At 39.7% G+C, this 22,060-nt stretch overlaps 1 protein-coding gene across 2 annotated transcripts in view; it reads left to right on the top strand.

The window, feature by feature from the left end:
- The window catches only part of cul3b (cullin 3b), a 100,737-nt gene that overhangs the window by 71,136 nt on the left and 7,541 nt on the right, over positions 1 to 22,060 (top strand). Inside the window, exons 8-13 of one of the 2 annotated variants that reach the window (XM_078563731.1) lie at positions 2,909 to 3,085; positions 12,854 to 13,024; positions 14,935 to 15,042; positions 16,237 to 16,361; positions 18,842 to 18,938; positions 21,722 to 21,856. In XM_078563731.1, coding sequence (XP_078419857.1) covers positions 2,909 to 3,085; positions 12,854 to 13,024; positions 14,935 to 15,042; positions 16,237 to 16,361; positions 18,842 to 18,938; positions 21,722 to 21,856 — 813 coding nt within the window. Of the gene's footprint in view, positions 1 to 2,908; positions 3,086 to 12,853; positions 13,025 to 14,934; positions 15,043 to 16,236; positions 16,362 to 18,841; positions 18,943 to 21,721; positions 21,857 to 22,060 lie in introns of both variants that reach the window. The other variant, XM_078563730.1, reaches the window with a different exon arrangement.

The following is a 22,060-nucleotide window of genomic DNA, read 5'->3' as shown; positions in this document are numbered from 1 at the left end:
TCTGACAATAGACAATCTAACCATTGCCCCTTGAAATTCAATGGCATTGCCATCACTTAATCCCCCACTATCAACATCCTGGGGGTTACCATTGACTAGAAACTGAACTGGACTATCCATAAAAATACTGTGGCCACAAGAGCAGGTCAGAGGCTAGGAATCCTGTGACAAGTAACTCACCTCATGACTCCCCAAAGCCTGTCCACAATCTACAAGGCACAAGTCAGGAGTGCAATGGAATACTCTCCCCTTGCCTGGATGAGTGCAGCTTCAACAACACTCGAGAAGCTTGACACCATACAGGACAAAGCAGCCTGCATGATTGGTACTCCATCCACAAATGTCCACTCCCTCCACTGCCAACGCACAGTGGCAGCACTATGTACCATCTACAAGGTGCACTGCAGAAACTCACCAAAATTCCATAGACAGCACCTTCCAAACCCACAACTACTACCACCTAGAAGGAAGGGCAGCAGACACATGGGAACACCATGACCTGGAAGTTCCCCTCCAAGCTGCTGCCCATCCTGACTTGGAAATATATGGCCTTTCCTTCACTGTTGCTGGCTCAAAATCCTGGAACTCCCTCCCTTACAGCTATTGGACTGCAGCGGTTCAAGAAGACAGCTCACCACCACCTTCTCAAGGGCAACTGGAGGTGGGCAAGAAATGCTGGCCTGGCCAGTGAAGCCCACATCCCTTCAATGAATAAAAAAAAAAGCATGTCCCACCAGCTGTTTTGAAAGGGCAAGGTGCTGACCGTTACCCAGATCACACAGGTGAGTAATATGGTAAATGAATTTCAGTGCAGTGTGTTGCTAGGTATGTAGGCCATGTGTCGCAAAGACTGGCAGTTCATATTGAATAGCACGTCCCAGCCTCTGTTCACAACAGGCAAGATACAAACTGTACCCAACCAGCCCGTGCTTGCAAAACTCAAAACACAGTGTGATTCTGCGAATGGACAACCATTTGCTAAATAATTCTGTATGCTAAGAATTACGTTGATAACCAATTTAAGATCATCAGTCAGGTTTGCAGTGTGACGCATTTGCATGTTCTGGAAGCTACATATTATTGCATAGGGCCCTGTTCTTTGCAAACAGAAAGAACATGTACGTACATTGCACCTGTTTCAGCTAAACAAAATAAGTGAGAGCCATTTGCTGACTCATTCCTCAAGGCAATGCCTTGACCAATCAGAGTTAAGCTGCCTAATTTAAGTTTCAAACAATGCTTGGTAGTTAACTGTCAGTCACCATGACTGGTGCAGTCTCCATGGCAACATCTCTACCAATCAGAGTCCACTTGCCAACCAATCAGCACACTCTTCACATACAGTATAAATTGTTATCTTCCCCTTATATCGTTTTTCTTGCCAAGTGTCCTGATGAGTGCAAGACGAAAAGCTTCAACATGTCTCTTTTTTCAACAATACTCAAGATGAGAAATATATGTAGCATTCTCTCTCTACCTACACACTCAATTGATTCCAGCGTCCCTTCTCCCTACCTAAAAAAGGGAGAAAATATTTCTGGGCCTTGTCAAAATTTTACTAGAGCTCATATCTTTTATTGAAATGTAAGAATCGGCATCCAGGAAATGAGAGAAGGCCAAATTTTGCTGACTAATAGATCAGAAATTGTTCCAAGTTATAAATTTGGAGCTGGATTTTTGTGGTTGAAGGAGACTCTTGGTAACTGGTCTTTGTAACTTTAGTTGTGTACTTTTACAAATCAAGGCACTTTTATGTTACTTCTGGTCAATTAACTTCATGGCTGTGCTAGGTCGAGGTTGAGGGGAATGGGAATGGTTAATGCTGAGGAGAACTGGCAAAAATTCATGCTGATACAAACAAACTTGCAGAATTGGCATATAAATGTCAAATGAATTTCAACATAGATAAGTGTAAGGTCATGCATTTTGGTACGAGGAATAAGGGATTCAGTCATCCTTCCAAAAAGAGTCTAAATGGAATAGAGGCACAAAAGGATTTAAGCATATAGATTCACGAATCATTAAAATTAGCAAAGCAGGTCAACAGTGCCCTAAAAAGTGTACTGGGATTCATTTCTAGAGGACTTGAATACAAAAGCAAATAAGTTATGTTAGATTCATATGGAATTTTGATTGGACAACTACTGTGCACAGTTGTGGTTCCCATATTACAAAAATGATACAGAAGCATAGGAGAAAATACATAATTGATTTACAAGGATAATATGGGAACTGACTGGGCACAACTAGCATTAAAAAATAAACAGGCGGGGAAAGAGAAATCTGTAAGGTGACCTGAATAAGTGGGGTGCTGGCGCCATTAAATCAAAAGTAGTATTGCTGACCCAGACTTCCATGGATGCGATTTTTGTTATAGGGACAAGTGATGCAGCTTTACCTCTATGAACATCACTCCCACGGTCTGAACAATACAAGGGCTGTGGTAGTTGGCAGCTGGTTTTAAAAATGTTGAATGACTAAGCCATCAACAAAGCCAATATTTGAATAACTTATATTAAAAGTCTAATGATGACCATGAAACCATTGTCGATTGTTGTAAAAAAAAAACTCATCTGGTTCACTAATGTCCTTTAGGGAAGGAAATCTGTTGTCCTTACCTGGTCTGGTCTACATGTGACCCCTGACCCACAGGAATGTGGTTGACTCCTAAATGCCCTCTGAACTAGGGGGCAACTAGGGATGGGTAATAAATGCTGGCCTGGCCAGCGATGCTGACATCCCATGAAAGAATTTTTAAAAACTATTCTACGATAAATGCAATTGCGAAATAATTAATTGAAATATAACTATGGAAGATTATCATAGGTTTTTAGAACTACAAGCTTATTGAAATGAAAATATGCAGATTGAACCTGCAGACTAAGCATGCATGTTTTTGTTTAAACAGGGCCTCCTCGATCTGAAAGGCAGATTTGATCGTTTCCTTCAGGATTCATTCAACAATGATCGTCTTTTTAAACAGACCATTGCTGGTGACTTTGAATACTTCCTCAACCTCAACTCGAGGTCCCCAGAATATTTGTCATTATTTATTGATGACAAACTTAAAAAGGGAGTAAAAGGCGTAAGTATTTCTTATCATTTTTCACATTTTATCCTTCTTCTTCCTTAAGGCACAGTCATGCAGTTCTCTGGAATTTAGCACCTTTCTGATTTTTCCTTGGTGTTTTAAGTGTCAGCCCATTTAAAGGCCGCTTGAATAATAATTGGTCACTGTTTCCACCTGATGATCACGTGTACAGTTCCATTAGAAGTGTAGGATAGCAGTCAAGAACTCTGGCATCCAGAACCATGGAGTTTTATAGAATGGAAGGAAGCCAATGGCCCATTATTGTAACAATGCCCTAAGGCGTCTCAACCCTCACTCGCCTCAGTAGATTAGAAATGCTGGTGGCATTTGTGGTGTCACCAGCAATTTGCATGCTTTTGTGCCTTTTTAAATATGTAAAGCATCTGAAACACAAAAATGTAATAAGCACCAATGAGGATAATAACAAACCTCAGGAGGACATTAAGACTGGTGAAATGGACAGACACATGTATGAAGTAATACATTTTTGTCAAAAGAATGAGGAGTTACAATATAAACTAAATGGTACAATTTTAAAAAGGTGATGCAGGAAGACAGAGACCTGGCTGTGTATACACACACATCTGAAATTGGCAGGGCAAGTTGACAAGGCTGTATTGTTTAAAGCAAAACTCTCAGTTATTTGAGAGACGAGAAAAGCTGGTGGTGTCACTAAAGGCTAAAGGGAGATTTAATTGAGATGTTGAAAATCATGAGCTTCGAAAGAGTAAATAAGGGTCAATAACCAGAGAACACAAATTTACAGTTAATTGGCAAAACTAACAGAGATGCAATGAGAATTTTTTTAATGCAAGTTATGATCTGGAGTACAATGCCTGAAAGGGTGGTGAAAGCTGGTTTGCTAATAACTTTTTAAAAAGAATCTGATAAATATTTGAAGGGGGAAAATTGAAGGGCTATGGGGAAAGAGCATGAGAATAGAACTAGTTGGATAGCTCTTTCAAAGTGCTGGCATAGGCACAGTAGGCCAGATGGCCTCATCCTGCGTAGTACCATTCTGTGCTTCTAATTGGAGGATTGGAACATTGAAACAATAGGGAGAGAGATGTTTAAATCGTTTGGTGAAAAGATGGAAACAAAGGTACCAGAGAAACAGGAATCTGAAGAGAGTTCCTGAAGAAGGTTGAGGTGGCAAAATATTCTACCATCAGTTAGGTGAAAATGTTGGGATGCAAGGAAGGACAATATAGGGAGAATGAAGGGTACATTTCAGAGTTAGGATGTACCAGGTGCAAGGAGGAATTTGGGGGAAAAAAAGGTGTTTTTAACACATTGAGGGCATGGAACATGTTTGTCAGTAGAGCAAACTAAGGGCAGGGGAGCCAATTTTAGGACACTGAGTAAGTCTTAGTGACAAGAAGAATTTGGAGTTTGAAGCTCTGCTTCATTAACTCCGCATCTACCAGAGAAAGAATGTGGGAATATACGGATGTTTGTTTAAGTCATGTACACTGATTGTTTTGTTAGGGGTGGCTTTTAAATTGCAGATTTTTCATTGTGAATGTGGTAGTTCGTGCTAGGTTTTTAACTTGCCTGCACCACTTGAATAGAGCAATGAAAAAAGCCATGGGCATTCTTTTGTCAATCTTTAAACCATTTAACTTCAAATGGCTTGATAAATTCACCAAAAGTAATTACTCTTTGATCATATACACTTTGCAGCAAGTTGTGAGCCCACAGTAGCCATTAAATATCTGCAAAGTAGCACAAAGGGCATGCAGAATATTTGGATAAATTAATGGACTATTTTGCTATTTTTAAATGCTGGTTTTCAGTGTAACATTGTACTTGATACATGTAAACCACAGACAATACTTTCAATTCTCAAAATTTGAACTGATGCTTTCCTTCAATTTTCAGTCCCAACATCAAACTTAGCTTGTACTTTTTTTTGACAGTTGTACAACCAGAAGTTTTGTTGATGTTGTTTAGGCTGTTTATTTTTTTGCACCTGTCCTTCTTAAAAATACTTTGCATAATGTTAGGAAATAGAGGTAGCTAAAGTAAGTTATATTGTTATTTGTGAATGAGGTTTAGCTTTAATGTTTAAGTTTGATTTGTATTTCTGTATCTGTGTGTTAACAAGAGGTCAAGTTGAGTTTTAGTTTCACTCTAAAAGGTGCTTGCATTTCTAATGAGAGTTTTAGGACTGTCGCAGTTAAGTTAAACAAACAAGAGTAGAGAAAGTAGGCTATTGCCTAGCAACAGGGGTCCAGAGAGTTAGGTCACTCCCACAGATACACACACAAGAAACTAAAAACAGCAGTTTGATTTAGAAGCAGTTTGAGCTCAGTTGGTTTTGAAAGTAGCGTCCAGGATAGATGTCAGCAAAGGGGACAGATAGCAAGTGCCAGGCCAAAGAGAAGACCCCAAAATCCAGAGGAGTGGAACAGGAGAAAGTCCCAAGCAGACCTTCTAGTCAAAGGAAGGACAGGAACCTGGCAAAGGCCCTGTTAAGTGAAGTTAAGAGTGAGGGTCAGAGAGAGAGGCTCCAAGTTTCAGATTTAAAGAGATAAAATCTGCAGAAAGCCGATTTAAAGCGAGAACAGCTTGCAAGAAGCAAGGCCCAAAGAGATGTCTGAAGGTCTGTGACGCTTTGCTTTGGGCACGTGAAGCAGTGGTGTACTGTTGACAGCTGAATCGGTGAGTGCGCGTGTGGGAGACAGCTTGAATGCATGTGGTGACCCAGGGAAGAGGAACATTGAAAGAGAGTTCAAAACCCTGGAGGTGAACCCTTGCGGAAGGCGTCTGAGAGAAAGCATCGGTCTGAGAGAAGATTCCAAAGCAAGTCCTTGGAGAGTGGAGATTGGAAGCCATCATGTGAAAGACGGAGCTTGGTGAGACTGGTTGGCTCACAGTGTAACACGTGTCTGGGGGGGAATTGAGGAGAGATTCATAGCATCTGTGTGGGATGGCATCTGTCACTTGGTTTCAGATTGTGGTGTATCTGACGACAGGTTGCAATTGGTTTACATGGACTGTGAACATTAGAGTATAAGATAGTTTTTGTAACGTGTTATCCTTACAAATCTGTATATATCTGTAAAGGTATAGTTGTGGGTAAGGGAGTATTTAATATACTTCACCTTTTCTGGTTTAATAAATGTTTTATTATTTTGTTAAAAAGTTCTTAGCTGCCTCCGGTGACTCTGTTCAGTAGCCCCTCTCCACGTATCTAGACAAACAAATAAAAGTTAGGATCTATCAAGTTGGGTTCCACCCTGGGATCAGGTTTGTCCAGTGGTAACCTCAGCTGGGGATCATAACAATAATTAAGAACTGCAGTGCAACTGTTGAACTTAAACAAGGGAAGGCAGTGGTGTAGCAGTAATGTCACTGGACTAGTAATCCAGAGGCCCAGGCTAGTGCCCTGGGGACATGGGTTCAAATTCAACTACGGCAGTTGGTGTAATTTAAATTCAATTAATAAAATCTGTCATGGACAGTTAAAATGTCCATGAAACCATCGTCGATTGTCATAAAAACCCATCTGGTTCATTAATCTCCTTTAGACCATAAGACATAGGAGCAGAAATTAGCCCATTCGGCCCATCGAGTCTGCTCCGCCATTCAATCATGGCTGATAAGTTTCTCAACCCCATTCTCCCGCCTTCTCCCCGTAACCTTTGATCCCCTTACCAATCAAGAACCTATCTATCTCTGTCTTAAATACACTCAAAGACCTGGCCTCCACAGCCTTCTGTGGCAATGAATTCCATAGATTCACCACTCTCTGGCTAAAGAAGTTTCTCTTCCCTTTATTCTGAGGCTGTGCCCTCGGGTCCTAGTCTTTCCTACTAATGGAAACATCTTCCCCATGTCCACTCTATCCAGGCCTTTCAGTATTCTGTAAGTTTCAATCAGATCCCCTCTCATCCTTCTAAACTCCATCGAATATAGACCCAGAGTCCTCAAACGTTCCTCATATGTTAAGCCTTTCATTCCTGGGATCGTTCTCATGAACCTCCTCTGGACCCTCTCCAGGGCCAGAACATCCTTCCTGAGATACGGGGCCCAAAATTGCTCGCAGTATTCTAAATGTGGTCTGACCAGAGCCTTATAAAGCCTCAGCAGCACATCCCTGCTTTTATATTCTAGTCCTCTCGAAATAAATGCCAACATTGCATTTGCCTTCCTAAATACTGACTCAATCTGCAAGTTAACCTTAAGAGAATCCTGGACTAGGACTCCCAATTCCCTTTGCACTCCAGATTTCTGAATTCTCTCCCCATTTAGAAAATAGTCTATGCCTCTATTCTTCCTACCAAAGTGCATGACCTCACACTTGCCCACGTTGTATTCCATCTGCCACTTCTTTGCCCATTCTCCTAACCTGTCCAAATCCTTCTGCAGCCTCCCCGCCTCCTCAATACTACCTGTTCCTCCACCTATCTTTGTATCATCTGCAAACTTAGCCAGGATGCCCTCAGTTCCTTCATCTAGATCATTAATGTATAAAGTGAAAAGTTGTGGTCCCAACACTGACTCCTGCGGAACTCCACTAGTCACCGGCCGCCATTCTGAGAAGGACCTCCTTATCCCCACTCTCTGCCTCCTGCCAGACAGCCAATCTTCTATCCATGCTAGTACCTTGCCTCTAACATCATGGGCTCTTATCTTAATGAGCAGCCTCCTGTGCGGCACCTTGTCAAAGGCCTTCTGGAAGTCCAAGTAGATAACATCCATTGGCTCTCCTTTGTCTAACCTACTCGTTACCTCCTCAAAGAATTCTAACAGATTGTCAGGCATGACCTCCCCTTGATGAAACCATGCTGACTTTGCCCGATTTTACCATGCACTTCCAAGTATTCTGAAATCTCATCCTTAATAATGGACTCTCAAATCTTACCAACGACCGAGGTCTGGCTAATCGGCCTGTAATTTCCCGTCTTTTGCCTCACTCCCTTCTTAAACAGGGGGGGGTTACATTAGCGATTTTCCAGTCCTCTGGGACCCCCCCTGACTCCAGTGATTCCTGAAAGATCACCACTAACGCCTCCACTATCTCTTCAGCTATCTCCTTCAGAACTCTGGGGTATAATCCATCTGGTCCAGGTGATTTATCCACCTTCAGACCTTTCAGTTTTCCTAGCACCTTCTCCTTGGTAATGGCCACAATACTCACCTCTGCCCCCCGACTCTCTTGAACTTTGGGGATGTCACTCGTGTCTTCCACTGTGAAGACTGACGCAAAGTCCCTATTCAGTTCCTCCGCCATTTCTTTGTTCCCCACTACTACTACTCCAGCATCATTTTCTAGCGGCCCAATGTCCACTTTTGCCTCTCTCTTACCCTTTATATATCTAAAAAAAAACTCTTGCAATCTTCTTTTATATTACTGGCTACTTTACCCTCATATTTAATCTTCTCCCTCCTTATTTATTTTTTAGTTGTCCTCTGTTGGTCTTTGTAGGCTTCCTAATCCCCTGGTTTCCCACTGCTCTTTGCCGCATTGTATGCTTTCTCTTTAGCCTTTATGCTGTCCCTGACTTCCCTTGTCAGCCATGGTTGCCTCGTCCTCCCTTTAGTATGCTTCTTCTTCCTAGGGATGAATTTTTGCTGTGTCTCCCAAATTACTCCCAGAAACTCCTGCCATTGCTGTTCCACTGTCTTTCCTGCTAGGCTCATCTCCCAGTCAATTCTGGCCAGCTCCTCCCTCATGCCTCTGTAGTTGCCTTTATTCAACTGTAGTCCCGTTACATCTGATTCCAGCTTTTTCCTCTCAAATTGCAGGGTAAATTCTATCATATTAACAAAATCTGCTGTCCTTACCTGTTCTAGCCTACATGTGATTCCAGACCCACAGCAGTGTAGTTGACCCTTAAATAGCCTCTGAAATGGCCTATCAAAGCACTATGAAGTTTAATGTGATAGAATGTAATGTTACTTGCCTGGATGAGTGCAGCTCCAATAACACTCGAAGCTCAACACCATCCAGGACAAAGCATTCCACTTGATTGGCACCTCATTAACCATCTTCAACATTCTCTCCCTGCACCACCAATGCACAATGGCAGCAGTGTGTACTATCTTCAAGATGCACTGCAGCAACTCACCAAGGGTCCTTCGACAACACTTTCCAAACCTGTGATCTCTAACACCAAGAAGGGCAGCAGGTGCATGGAAACTCCACCATGTGCAAGTTACCCTCTAAGCCACACACTATCCAGACTTGGAACTCATTGTCGCTGAGTCAAAATCCTGGAATTCCCTTCTTAACAGCAGTGTAGGTGTACCTACACCACATGGACTGCAGCAGTTCCAAGAAGGTGGCTTATTCCTACCTTCTCAAGGGCAATTAGGGATAAGCAATAATTGCAGGCCTAGCCAGCAACTCCCACATCCCATGAAAGAGTACAATAAAAAAAAATTCTACACTGTTTTCTGCTGTTGCGACTAGGTTGTTGTTAACCTGGGTTCTCAGTTAATCTTTGACTGTTGTATCATAGCCTATTGGTTGTTTGCTGTCCTTGTTGCATGACATTTTGGTTCTTAATAGGATTGGCACATCTGTTTTGCAATTTACAACTTTATCAGGTCTTCAATATTTTTCCACAATTCATTAACTTTCTAATTTTGACTTTCTTGCTAAGTTCATGCTCTAGTTGGTGTATCTTTGACCTTTCAACTGTCAAAACTCTTTGACCCAGAAAAAATGTGCACGACACTGCTGTTTGCTGAGGTGGTGATATGCTCAAGTTTCTGCAGAAACTCATTTAGGATAAGTCCAACTAGGTGTCACTCATGAATCAATGCAATAAAAGTGTACTCAAATTGCGATTGAAACACAGGAGTGCAATTGCCAGAAAATCAGCTATTTTTCAGTTGGCTGTTTGAATGCTCTTGGTCTTATTTTTTAATTGGTTAATTGACTTCAATTGCCTGCATTGATCTGCCCTTGGTACATAAGACCTGTGACCAGCAGTTAGTTGAGAACACACAGGTGTGTCCTGCTTTATTCTAATTGAATTTAAATTAATTAAAATTGAACTTAAGGTAGTTGACCAGGATTTTGTGGTACTAATGAGTGCAAAACTGTCAGTGTTTATTCATTACTCCTCTGAAACTGACTGCAACTTCTGAAGCAGGATTTTTAGGGCAGCGTGCGGGTGCCTGACACGATTGGATGCAAAATCGCGCGAGATGACATCGGGCAAGCGTCCCAACGTCATCCTGTGCTTGTGTGATATTTTGGTCAGCGGACGCATGCATAAGTCGGAAGCGCGCCCGCCAGCAATTAGAGGTCAATTAGTGTAATTAAAGTTGCAATTGTCTCTGATTTTTCATGGTCCAAACTTAGGGTTGACGGACAGGCGAATCGGCCAGGCAGACTTTGCATTTTTCGCAAAACCTCATCCTCATGAAATGGATGAGGTTTCCGTTATAAAATTTTAAAAAAATCTATGGATATCATTTTTATTGTGTATATGTTCAGGTGACCAATTGCGATGCTTGGACATTTTTTTCTTGATTTTAAAAACTTTATTTAATTGTTTTTGAGTCTTTTCCCTGAGGCAGCTCTCTGCCTTCAGGGAGCTTTCATTCAGCGCTTGCGCATGCTTAAGTCAGTGCCTGTCCTCTCCCACCCCCACCCTGGCAGCGCTGAGCATTTCAGCGCATGTTTCACACTGGCTGGCCGTTAATTGGCTAGCCAGCTTCAAATTGTGGTTGGGGGCCGATCGAGACTGGAGGTCTGTTAACCGGGCCTATCCCGGACCCACTGATCAACCCCACCCGTCGACCTAAAAATTCTGCCCCTGGAGTCTGCAGAGACGCAGTTAAGCAAGGAAATATAGACAATGTAGTCAGTGATTCTACGGCTGGAATTTTACAGACCCCCACTCCATGGGAATGGGCTGGGAGGTGGAGAGTGTAAAATTGTGTGGCATGGCAGAAGTGGCATGCCCATTGTCTTTTTGCCTCTGCTGGCATTTTTACCAGCCTTAAGGTAGGTGGCCTGCTTGCCCTTAGACCAATTGAGGACTACAAGTGACCATAAATTGGCACATAAGACGGGCCTCTTCCCACTGTTGCTGGATGGGCAGTTTGCCACCTCGGGTGGCCGCCCGGTAAACTTGGTGGCCTCATTGCAGGATCCGCAGTTGATGTGATGGCCTCTCCTGACTGGGCACCCTGTGATTCGTGGAGGGTCCTCCCAGTGGCAAGGGGTGCCCGACTGGAAGACCCCCGTGATCGAACTCCATTCCCCCCATGCCTCTTTGCTCAGGGCTTGCCTGATTGGCCCTGGTGAGCCCTGACCCCACTTCACCTGCACTCTGGGCTTTCTCAATGACAGCTGAACTACAGCCTGCTGAAGTCCCAGCAGCAGCCACCACTCCCGGTGGCCCTTCTAGGGCCACATTGCTGGCACTCTGATTAGCCAACAGCTCTTGGAGGTAAGAAGCCATGACCTCAGGCAATTAATTGCCTGAAGAATGTAACATTTGAGTTGTGGCTCCCAGGGCCAGTGGAGGCTCGCTTACCCACAATTAAGGGCCGGGGCCAACGTCTCCATGTAAAACACCGGCCTACGTTTTCCCCATAGGGTGCAGTGTTGGACGTTTCCCCAACTGCAGCCAAGTAGAAATTACTGAACTGATGAAAACTTGTCCTTTTTGTGATATTAATCCTGTTGTTAAACCTCTTAAGTTGTATTTTGTTGAATTATGTTTTTTAAGTTCATAATTGCTGTTGACCAGCTGCACTGGCCCTAAAAAGCTAGTTTTATAGTTGTGGAATGTTGGATTTCTATATTCATAAACAATCATTTTATTTTTTTAATTTGATAATTCATCTTCTAACTTAATCCCATGTTTATGCTCCAGTCATTTTATTTCATTCTCTGTAAATTTTTTAATTAAATTGAAAACTTCAGTGCATTTTACTTCCTGGTTTGCTGTATGTGAAAATTCTTCATTGTAAGTGGCTGTTTACCCTGCTTGATGCTGCTGCTGCTGGGACACCTGGATATCCACTTGACTTGGCACTAAATTCAAACTGACCTTCAGAAAGGGAAATGCATGCCGCAGAGATTGCTAGGTCTTTGTGAGTAGCATATTTCGAGGTCAGCAGTGAGCGCTGAAGCTCCACTACTGACAGCAAAATGCAGGCTATAGTTGCAGAAGAATTGGACCTGGATCAGCCTTCAGGTACAGGTGACTGCAGGTACGAGTGACTAACGCTGATTTCATGTGACCATGAATGCAAGTATCCTTGAGATTCTGGGCACAATCATCTGAAACTTGACATTCTGATCTGGGACTTGGCTTTATGGATGATGGCTCCTTCATCTGAATGGATTTTTGAATCCGCATAGCAAATTGTGTATTCTCCAGCAAATGGTTATGGCCGTAACTCATTTTTAAGACACTGTACCATGATTTGTTTCTGTACAGATTTCAGTTTTATCTGGTGGAAATGTTGCAGAAATTTCAAGGCCATGTTTTAATATCTATGTGCTGTGATTAAGTGGATAAATTCAGAAATTCCACTTGCAACTTGTTCAGACAAAAGATTTTATTAGTATTAGGTTGAATTGTTAACTCTCTGAGGATGTATATTGTGAGCTGTAATTGAGATTTAAATGCCAATCAGGGTTACAGATCTGTACAGATGACTATCATTTGAAATGATTAAATGTTCTGTGATGAAATTGAACTCCTAGACACATTTAAAGTAGCATTTAATCTAAGACAAAGGTGTCCTGTTATAAAGGTGAGATTCATTTTTTTTTGTTTTAAGTTGACAGAACAAGAAGTAGAGACTATCTTGGACAAGGCCATGGTTCTGTTCCGATTTATGCAGGAGAAAGATGTATTTGAACGATACTACAAACAACATCTGGCCAGACGGCTCCTCACTAATAAAAGTGTATCTGATGACTCAGAGAAAAATATGATCTCGAAACTTAAGGTGAAAATGTAAATCTTAAATTATAGTATTAAACAATTTCTAGTCACATTTGCATTAATATTGGTGAACGCTTATTACTGTAATCTTCCACTGCAAAAGTATAATTGTAAAAAATCAAAGGTTATTTATGTACAATGTTTAGAGGAAATGGCATGAAGGAAGTACAAGATGCAGCTTGAAAAATTACATAGTGAATTATAAATGCCACTGGTTAGAAAAGCATGATTCTGAGGATGGATAGGTCCTAAATAAGTTTTTAAAAATGCTAATGAGACTATGCCATATTATTTAAGCTTCCACTGGTTAATTTAAAATGTTTATCATTTATTAACTTATCTTTTGAGCAAGTTCTGTAAAAAGCACAGTGACAATTTTAGTTCACAAGACTGCCATCAAATGTTGAGACAATGAATCAGAAGTAAAGTGAAGCTTGAAACTTTAATATAACTTGTTTTGGTAAAAAAAAAAGTTATGCAAATCTGCTTTATACCTGTAAGGAAATTGTGTGATCGTTGTTTCGATTCCATGTCATTTTATATTGAGTTAACAAAAGATAAATTTCTTTTGCTATAGAGGGAAGCAGGACTGGTCTGTTATGAGTTATAAATATAGTTATATTGTTTGGGCAATCAAGAACTTAATTGTGTGAAGTTAATTTACCTCCAGTTACTACTAATTTAAGCACTATCTAGTTCAGTGCATCCAGCTTGCTGTATGAAACTTTGCCATTAGCTGTACTATACTCTGTTGTACAGGCTTTGACTGATTTTAAAATAAGGTTGCTTTCTTTATGGTAGAACTTGAATTCCGCAAATAATAATGTTCAGAAGGAGCAGCAATATGTCAAAGTTGCTACTTATTTCAGTTGAAATTCCACAGTACATAATTGGATTCAACATTATTCAATTGAATGAAATTTTCTGAATTTGAATAAATTAACTGTCAAGATTTACTTAAGACCATAAGACATAGGAGCTGAAATTAGGCCATGCGGCCCATCGAGTCTGCTCCGCCATTCAATCATAGCTGATAAGTTTCTCAACCCCATTCTCCCGCCTTCTCCCCGTAACCTTTGATCCCCTTACCAATCAAGAACCTATCTATCTCAGTCTTAAATACACTCAATGACCTGGCCTCCACAGCCTTCTGTGGCAATGAATTCCATAGATTCACCACTCTCTGGCTAAAGAAGTTTCTCCTCATCTCTGTTCTAAAAGGTCTTCCCTTTACTCTGAGGCTGTGCCCTCGGGTCCTAGTCTCTCCTACTAATGGAAACATCTTCCCCACGTCCACTCTATCCCAGGCCTTTCAGTGTTCTGTAAGTTTCAATCAGATCCCCCCTCATCCTTCTAAACTCCATCGATTATAGACCCAGAGCCCTCAAACGTTCCTCATATGTTAAGCCTTTCATTCCTGGGATCGTTAACTAATATTGTTCAAAATATTGAGATTTTCATTTGAAACAACTTTATTTAAAATCATAATCTGGCAGTTTATTTCATTTTATCTTCAATAAGACCTCTTTTGTAAAGGCAAAATACTGCAGATGCTGGAAATCTGAAATGAAAACAAAAAATGCTGGAAAAATTCAGCAAGTCTGACAGCACCTGTAGAGAGAGAGACAGAGATAACGTTTCGAGTCCGTATGACTCTTCTTCAGATCTGAAGAAGAGTCATACGGACTCAAAACAAGATCTCTTTTGCATCTTCTTAGAAAATAAATATAAAGTATAATTTTGTGAGAATGTTTGTTTTAGTTTGTATTTAATTATGTTGAATTCAGCGATTAGGATATGCAAAATATATATATTATTTAATGAGTCCTATTTTTGGGTCTTGGATTGTTGCATGTACATTGAGATTACATCTGATTTCTTCAATTGTTACATTAAATGTTTCTTTTCCTTCAGACGGAGTGTGGCTGCCAGTTCACATCTAAACTAGAAGGAATGTTCAGGGACATGAGTATCTCGAATACAACAATGGATGAGTTTCGACAGCACTTACAAACTACTGGGGTAAGATGATGTTTCAGTAAAGTGTTTAGTATAGTACTAGGTATGGACAAATTCCATGTGATTTGAAAATCAAAGTTTCTAATTTGACATGTAACCCATTGGTCTATTATTTATTGACTATTGAATGTTTCTATTTTGTAGACTATAATTGATAAAGATTGTATAATTAGAAGAGTAGATTTTCTGTGTTCAAGTTTTGACCTCTCTTTGCCCCCACCCACCACCACAAATGCTATAAATGATATACTAGTTTTGTCCTCGAAATGTAAACATAGGGCCAGCAATGGCCTTATGTCATGGTACTATGTAATATATATGGATAATTAAGATTTATAATGACTGAATCTATTTTTTTTTAAAAAGACAAACTAAATTTTAGTATATAATGAATAATGGTCCAGATTTTGTGATTGTATTGATGGCAGAACTACAGGCGTTTACAGCTGTGAAACTGATGGCAACTGCTGCTGCCCACATTTGTGCAGTAAACACAAAATTCAGAAGTTGCCATTAGTGATTCCCTGCTCCTCCACAGGGGTGCACTGTTGAAATCCATGCAGAAGGTAGCCTTTCAAAATCACTTTAACTGGCACGAACTTTCCCTTTATGCTGTCTTTTTAAAGAAACAAAAAATGCTGCACCTTGTTGAATAAAATGTAATTGGGTTTTTAATAGTGTGCTAAATTCATAAATACTGCTGAACAACTCGCTCTGAGAAACTAATTTTATATTTGTGGAATATCAAACTTCTACATTGATTAAATTCCATAGGTTTTTCAATTTTTATAGTTTGATATTTCAACTCCTACCATATTCCCATATGTATGTCCCAGTCTTTATTTCACTCTGTAAATTGTGTAAGAAGTGAATGAGAATCAGCACACTTTTTACTTTTGGGTTTGCTCTCTGTGAAAATTCTAAGTGATTGGCTGCTTAGTTTGCCTAATGATAACACTGCTGCTGGAGACATGGAAATCCCTTAGATTTGGTGGCAGAATCAAACTAATGTCAGGAAAGGTGAAATCAACACCATAAAGATCACAAGATCTTAGTGGGCAGTTTTCTTTGAGGTCTGTGGGAAATGCCATCGGTTTACCGCTAACCACAAAATCTAGACCATTATATTCTGCCATGTGCAGTGCCTGTTGTAATTACAGAAATATATAAAAATGAGCTATGCTCTTTTTTTCTCAGGTGTCTCTAGGGGGTGTTGACTTGACAGTAAGAGTTCTGACTACAGGTTATTGGCCTACTCAGTCCGCAACACCAAAATGTAACATCCCCCCAGCACCACGACATGCCTTTGAAGTCTTTAGAAGGTAAAACTTCATAGAAAAAAAACTTTGTTTTAAGAGCCTTTGATCATTTATTTTATTCTACTTCAATAGTAGCTTGAGATGTCATAGTTACATGGTAACAGAATCAAAATTAAAAGCTAGATTAATTAAAATGTTCTCATTGTGGATAAAAATAAGTAAATTGTTTTCTGTTTAATTTAACACTAGAGTGGTTTGGCTGCAGAATTAAATGCATTACATGTGAAAAGTTTTATTTTAATTTTCACTGCTGCACAATCACTTTTTTTTAAAACATCTAAAAGCCTAGCTCTAAGTTGACTAACCTGTAAGAATTTTGATTCATCTGCTTTATTAAATGTAAAATTTCAATGTTTGGATTAACTATTTGTAACAAAGAATTGGAGTCTGATTTATTTTGTGTAACTATATAAAACCTGTATGAAACATGAGATACATGAATATCTCAAGAGCCATAACTGCAGGACAATTTAGTGGTTTTGGCAAGCATAACAATGCGGATGGCAAGATGGAAAATGTTTCAGCAGCAAGCTTTGTGGAATTTTCTAAAGAGTTGAACCTGTGTAAATTGGACCTTCAGAGATCCAAAAATATAGGTATAAGGAAAGGATATCCTATCCAATCCAACTAATCTGTTTCAGAACCTGAGTTTTTTTTAAGCTTTTTCATCCACGAGCCTGCTTAATTGACAATCTGGTCTGCCTTTATATTGTTTAGCTGAATTTATTTGTGGCAGCAAATGTCAACAACTCCATGCATAAAATAAGGTGCTTGAAATTAATTATTTAGAAAGTAAATTGCAAACAGATCATTAATCCCACCCGTTTTCTTATTTATACGCCACACATGCAGTACTTCTAATCCCATGTCTCTTTATCCTCCTACTTTCACCCTGGTTTGGAGCTACCAGAATTAGCTCTGGCTCCTTTTTAAAAAAAAAATGCAGTGCTTAAAATTAAGTTTGTGAGCTCTTTTAGTGTATATTCAAGTTCTGTAATATGGAATTATATAGAATACCATTCCATGTTGACCGACTCAGTTCATTTAGTTTCAGTTTGAATCACGTCCTGACCAGTCTTGCTTTGAATGGAGAACAACTTGCTTTCTTCATCTCTCACTAATACACAGTCTAGAATCATCTCTCTCTCTTCACTGGATTCTTTATGCTCTTCCTCAACTGGACCAAGTACTCCATCTGTTACCTAGCTAATGTTTTATATGGAGTGAATAAATTATCAAATAGAACTTATTGATTGGACCTGCATATATAATGCAACTATTTCTTGGCATCCACAACTGTATGATTATGCATTTAATTTTAGTTGCCATGTGACAGTTGCTCTGACGTTAATTGGCACCGTTTTTCATGGAAATGATTGATCTGCATAATGCTACTTCGTGTATTTAGTCTACTTAATGCGTTTGTATATTCTGAGCTCTTGAATGCAATACCCCACCCCCTCAGCCCATATCAAAACATACAAGATTCTGAAGGAACTCCAATGGGTACATACTGAAAGGTGGGTTGCCTGGCTGGGAAATCTAGAACATTGGGGTACAGTCTCAGGGTAAAGGTGTAACCATTTAGAACTGAGACGATCAGAAGTTCCTATCCTCAAAGGGTTGGGAATCTTTTGAGTTCTTTATCCACTGGATGCTCCATTATTGAATATATTTAAGGCTGAAATAAAGATTTTTGGCCTCTCAGAATCAAGGGATATGGGAAGTAGGCAGGAAAGCGTAGTTACGACCAATGATCAGCTATGATCATATTGAAAGGTGGAACATGTTCGAGGGGCCATATGGTCTACTCCTGCTCCTGTTTCTTATGTTCTTAATGGCTCTGAACTTCAGCTGGAAACAAATCATTTTATCTTATTTTATTCAATGGTGTTACTTGTAAGTTTGGGCCTTTTTTTGTCCTTTAAAGTGTGCAAACTGACAGCCTTTTAGAATCTGTATTAAGTTAGTAATGTGCCAACCTGAATTGTTCTGAATGCAAACTGAATAATAGGCCAGAATTTACTGTATCATGCACCATTCCTTAGACTTTCCCTTGCCCATTTAATTTTCCATGCATTTTTCCACAGCAAGTCGCTGTAAGAGGGAGATTTTTAAAAAATGTTTGCATCTGCAACAACGATTAAAAGCTGAAAGAATAAAACTCCACAATCATAAAAGTTAATTTGCAGTTCCAGGCAGATGTTTAGTGTGGCCACCGTCCCCCCCCTCCAGAACATCCTGTTTCACCTCAAAATAAAGGAGGCATTTTCAAACATAACTGCCTTGTAAAGTCCTGCATTAGTAACACTTTGTGGCCAACGCCAATCAAGAATGAATGAATTTTTAGTGACCACTGCTTGAACTTAATCATATAAATCATATAATCAAGTATAATTAAATGCTATTGTCTTTGTCTTACGTTTCAATATAGAGATTTTTATGAAAGTTTTTGGAAATGCTGACTTTTGTTTTCATTGCAGATTCTATTTGGCAAAGCACAGTGGTCGACAGCTCACACTCCAACACCACATGGGTTCGGCAGACTTAAATGCCACTTTCTATGGACCTGTGAAAAAGGCAAGTGCCTTCACAGTAATTAATGAAAAAAAAATTCAACACCTAGAAACTGGTTACAGGTTGATTATAGGGAGGGAAATAAAGGGAACCATTGTCGTCTTGATAGTAATCTCGATTAGTGTCTGGTAGTATGCAATGAAAGTTATGCATACTTTTAGTGGCTTTTGTTTAGCTGCTAAGATGAAATATTAAAGACTTCAAAGATGATGCTGTGGTCCATAAATTGCATCAAAAGCATATTTTTTTAAAAAAGCATAAATTTACACACATTTCATTGCAGGTTAAGTTTGACAGAAAGTGGAAGGGAGGATTCAAGTTTAATCAGGAATTCAATCTTTGCATCTGGAGCTTAATCATTTGGTTCATTTTGTATATATTGAGCTGTAAAACTAGCTGTACAAAGAATCACATTTTCAATAGAAACAGTTTAAATAGACATTCTTTTTTCATTAATTCAGTGTTAAATATTCCAGTTAAATGCATAAACACATCTCACTGAAGTATACAGATGCTTATATCACTAGCCCATTTCAGGCAATAGTATTAGTGCCTTTTAAAGAAAAGTAATCAAAATTAATTGCAGTGTGCCTGAGATAATATATCCAAGTGACATCACGCAATGAGACAATCAGTGCTTCTGGGCAAAAGCTTGAGAAGTAGGTGCTGGCACTGCTACATAGCAATTCTTGTAGACAAAGCTAAATTCATGAATGCATAGTGTTATGATCCTTGGCCAGACCCTGGGTCATGGGGATAGATCCAGTTGGGGACCAATAACGTTTTGTTTAAAGTAGAAAATGTATGAGATTCAAGATGTTTACTAAGTGAATAAAGCCACAAGATTCCACGGGTTTGGAACAAACAAAAATAACCTTTACTATACAACTTCAGAAAGATAAAACAATTTACATTATCTACCTTGTAATTACCCTGAATGTGAGAGTATATATGAATCAACAGGTAAAGTGTGGTCGAACACACCATACTATGCAATAAATGTAAGATGTGACCAAAACCGATTCCATGGATTTCTCAATGGCCCTCCCAGGCGCTTGTCACATTGTAAGCCAGCCAACCTCACTGAAACTTCATCTTCTCACGAGGGTTTCCAATCTCCAATTTGAAGATCTTGCCTTGGAATTTTCTCCAAAAGTTGCTCCCACTCGCTCTCAGTTTCAACAATGACCCACCTTGTAGGGTTTCAATCTCGCCTTCCAAGATTCTTTTCCCCTGGATATCTGAGTACTTCATCGTCCAAGCACAATCTCAGATCTTCGGATGTGCCAAGCAGAACATCACTGCTCCAAAGAGGTACCTTTGCCCCAAGGCCTGCAGAATGGAATCACCAACCTTCAGCTGCCTTCTCGGATTTTCAAGGCCTCTCTAATGCCCACTTCGCTTAAAGTCTGCTTCCTGCAGCTCTATATTTAATTTGGAGTCTATTTCTTTGCTCCTATCTTTTCATCTTAAGACCTATTTCTGTCCGTGTCTTTTATCCCTAACCTGGGACTTCCTTTTGGGACCTCTCCCTGACCCCTTCCTGGCTTGGGACCTGTCCCTGTCCCTGGGATGCATACTTGATAATGGTGCTCCATATCAGGCCCATTGACCTGGGTTTTTGCGCTGTTCTTCTTTCTTTCTTCTGCGCAGGTGCGCAGGGCACGTCCTTGGCTTAAAGTGTGAGAAAAACCAAACTGCGCATGTACAGCCAGTTCCAGGCCGGTGCATGTGTGAAAGGCCTGAGGATCATCAGGAATTGGAATTCCTGACCTCCGAACTGCAAACTTGGATAAGTATAAGTTTCATCACAATAGATCAATATCAGCAAGGTTGGTGGCATTCAGCAGATCAAGCTTCATCTGTGGAGGGAGGAAGGTAGAGTTAACATTTCAGGTTTAGTAACTCTTCAAGGTTCTGACCAAGGTTCCAAATGGTGAATATTAATCCTCTCCACAAACTCTGCATGACCCATTAAATGTTTCCAGCATTTTCTGTTTTTATTTCAGAGTTCTAGCATCTGCAGTATTTTGCTCAACAGAAAAGCTATTTAGCTTAAAGCTATGTGTTTAAACTATCCGACCTTAATTAAAAATACTTCTGAGATGCACTCTGTGTCTTTTTCTTCTTTCTGAAAGGGTTAAACCTATCCTTCAGAATTTATATTGAAAAAAGCCAGGCAAAACCTCACCTTTTGAGAGGGTAAAGCAATTGACAACTATTTTCAGTTTACTATAGAGTTTGAGTAAGATTTGACTTTATTAATGTGCTGATGAATGGAGTGCTTGTTAAACCAATAGCGGTTGACGGGTGATGCATTGAATAACATGCTACTAACATAATTTTGAGTGGATGATAGGGAGAAATTATATTCTTGATAGTGAATTGAAGTTTAGTCTCAATTAATTAAGCTTAGGAGACCACCAAAATGTCAGCTGCAGCATCGTGTCTGGCATTTGTTTTAAAGGAAATTTTTAAAATGTTAACTCATCCTTTTTGATGTGAAACCATTTGTAGCATTGTTTTGCAGGTTTGTTAATATTTTAAAAAGCACCTAGCTTTACATCATTTGCTCTTACAACTACGCACTCACTGAGGTGGAGTCCGTTGATTTTAATGCCAGAAAGTTTAGCCAAATTTGTGCCATTTTTGAGCTAGCAAACTTGTGTTTAATATGATTTCACTGTCTTGGAAAAACCATGTTACATACTAATGTTTCAAAAATAATCATATAAGAGTGGGTTGAATGTTTGTTTATTATAAATTATACATTTTTGTCTTAACAGGAAGATGGTTCTGAAGTTGGAGTAGGTGGAGCTCAAGTAACTGGCTCGAATACCAGAAAGCACATATTGCAAGTATCTACTTTCCAGATGACTATATTAATGCTGTTCAACAACAGAGAGAAATACACATTTGAGGTGAGAATAGAATATGACAAAAATGTGATGCATGTTAAAGACTGCCATGTTAGGAAAAATAAGTTCTTGCTCTCTTCACAAGATGAAATCTTGACTTCCTATATAAGTGATGTTGCATGTCCTTTCTTAATAGCAAAATAATTGTATGTAAAGAGCAAATGACTGTTCAATTGCTGCTGTGAGATAGATAATTGCTTTATTTGT

This window comes from Cetorhinus maximus, chromosome 19 (genome assembly GCF_964194155.1).
Source record: "Cetorhinus maximus chromosome 19, sCetMax3.hap1.1, whole genome shotgun sequence".
In the NCBI taxonomy this organism is placed as follows: Eukaryota; Metazoa; Chordata; class Chondrichthyes; order Lamniformes; family Cetorhinidae; genus Cetorhinus; species Cetorhinus maximus.
Note: the sequence above shows the minus strand (reverse complement) of the source record. Positions and strands in the feature narration are given on the sequence as shown.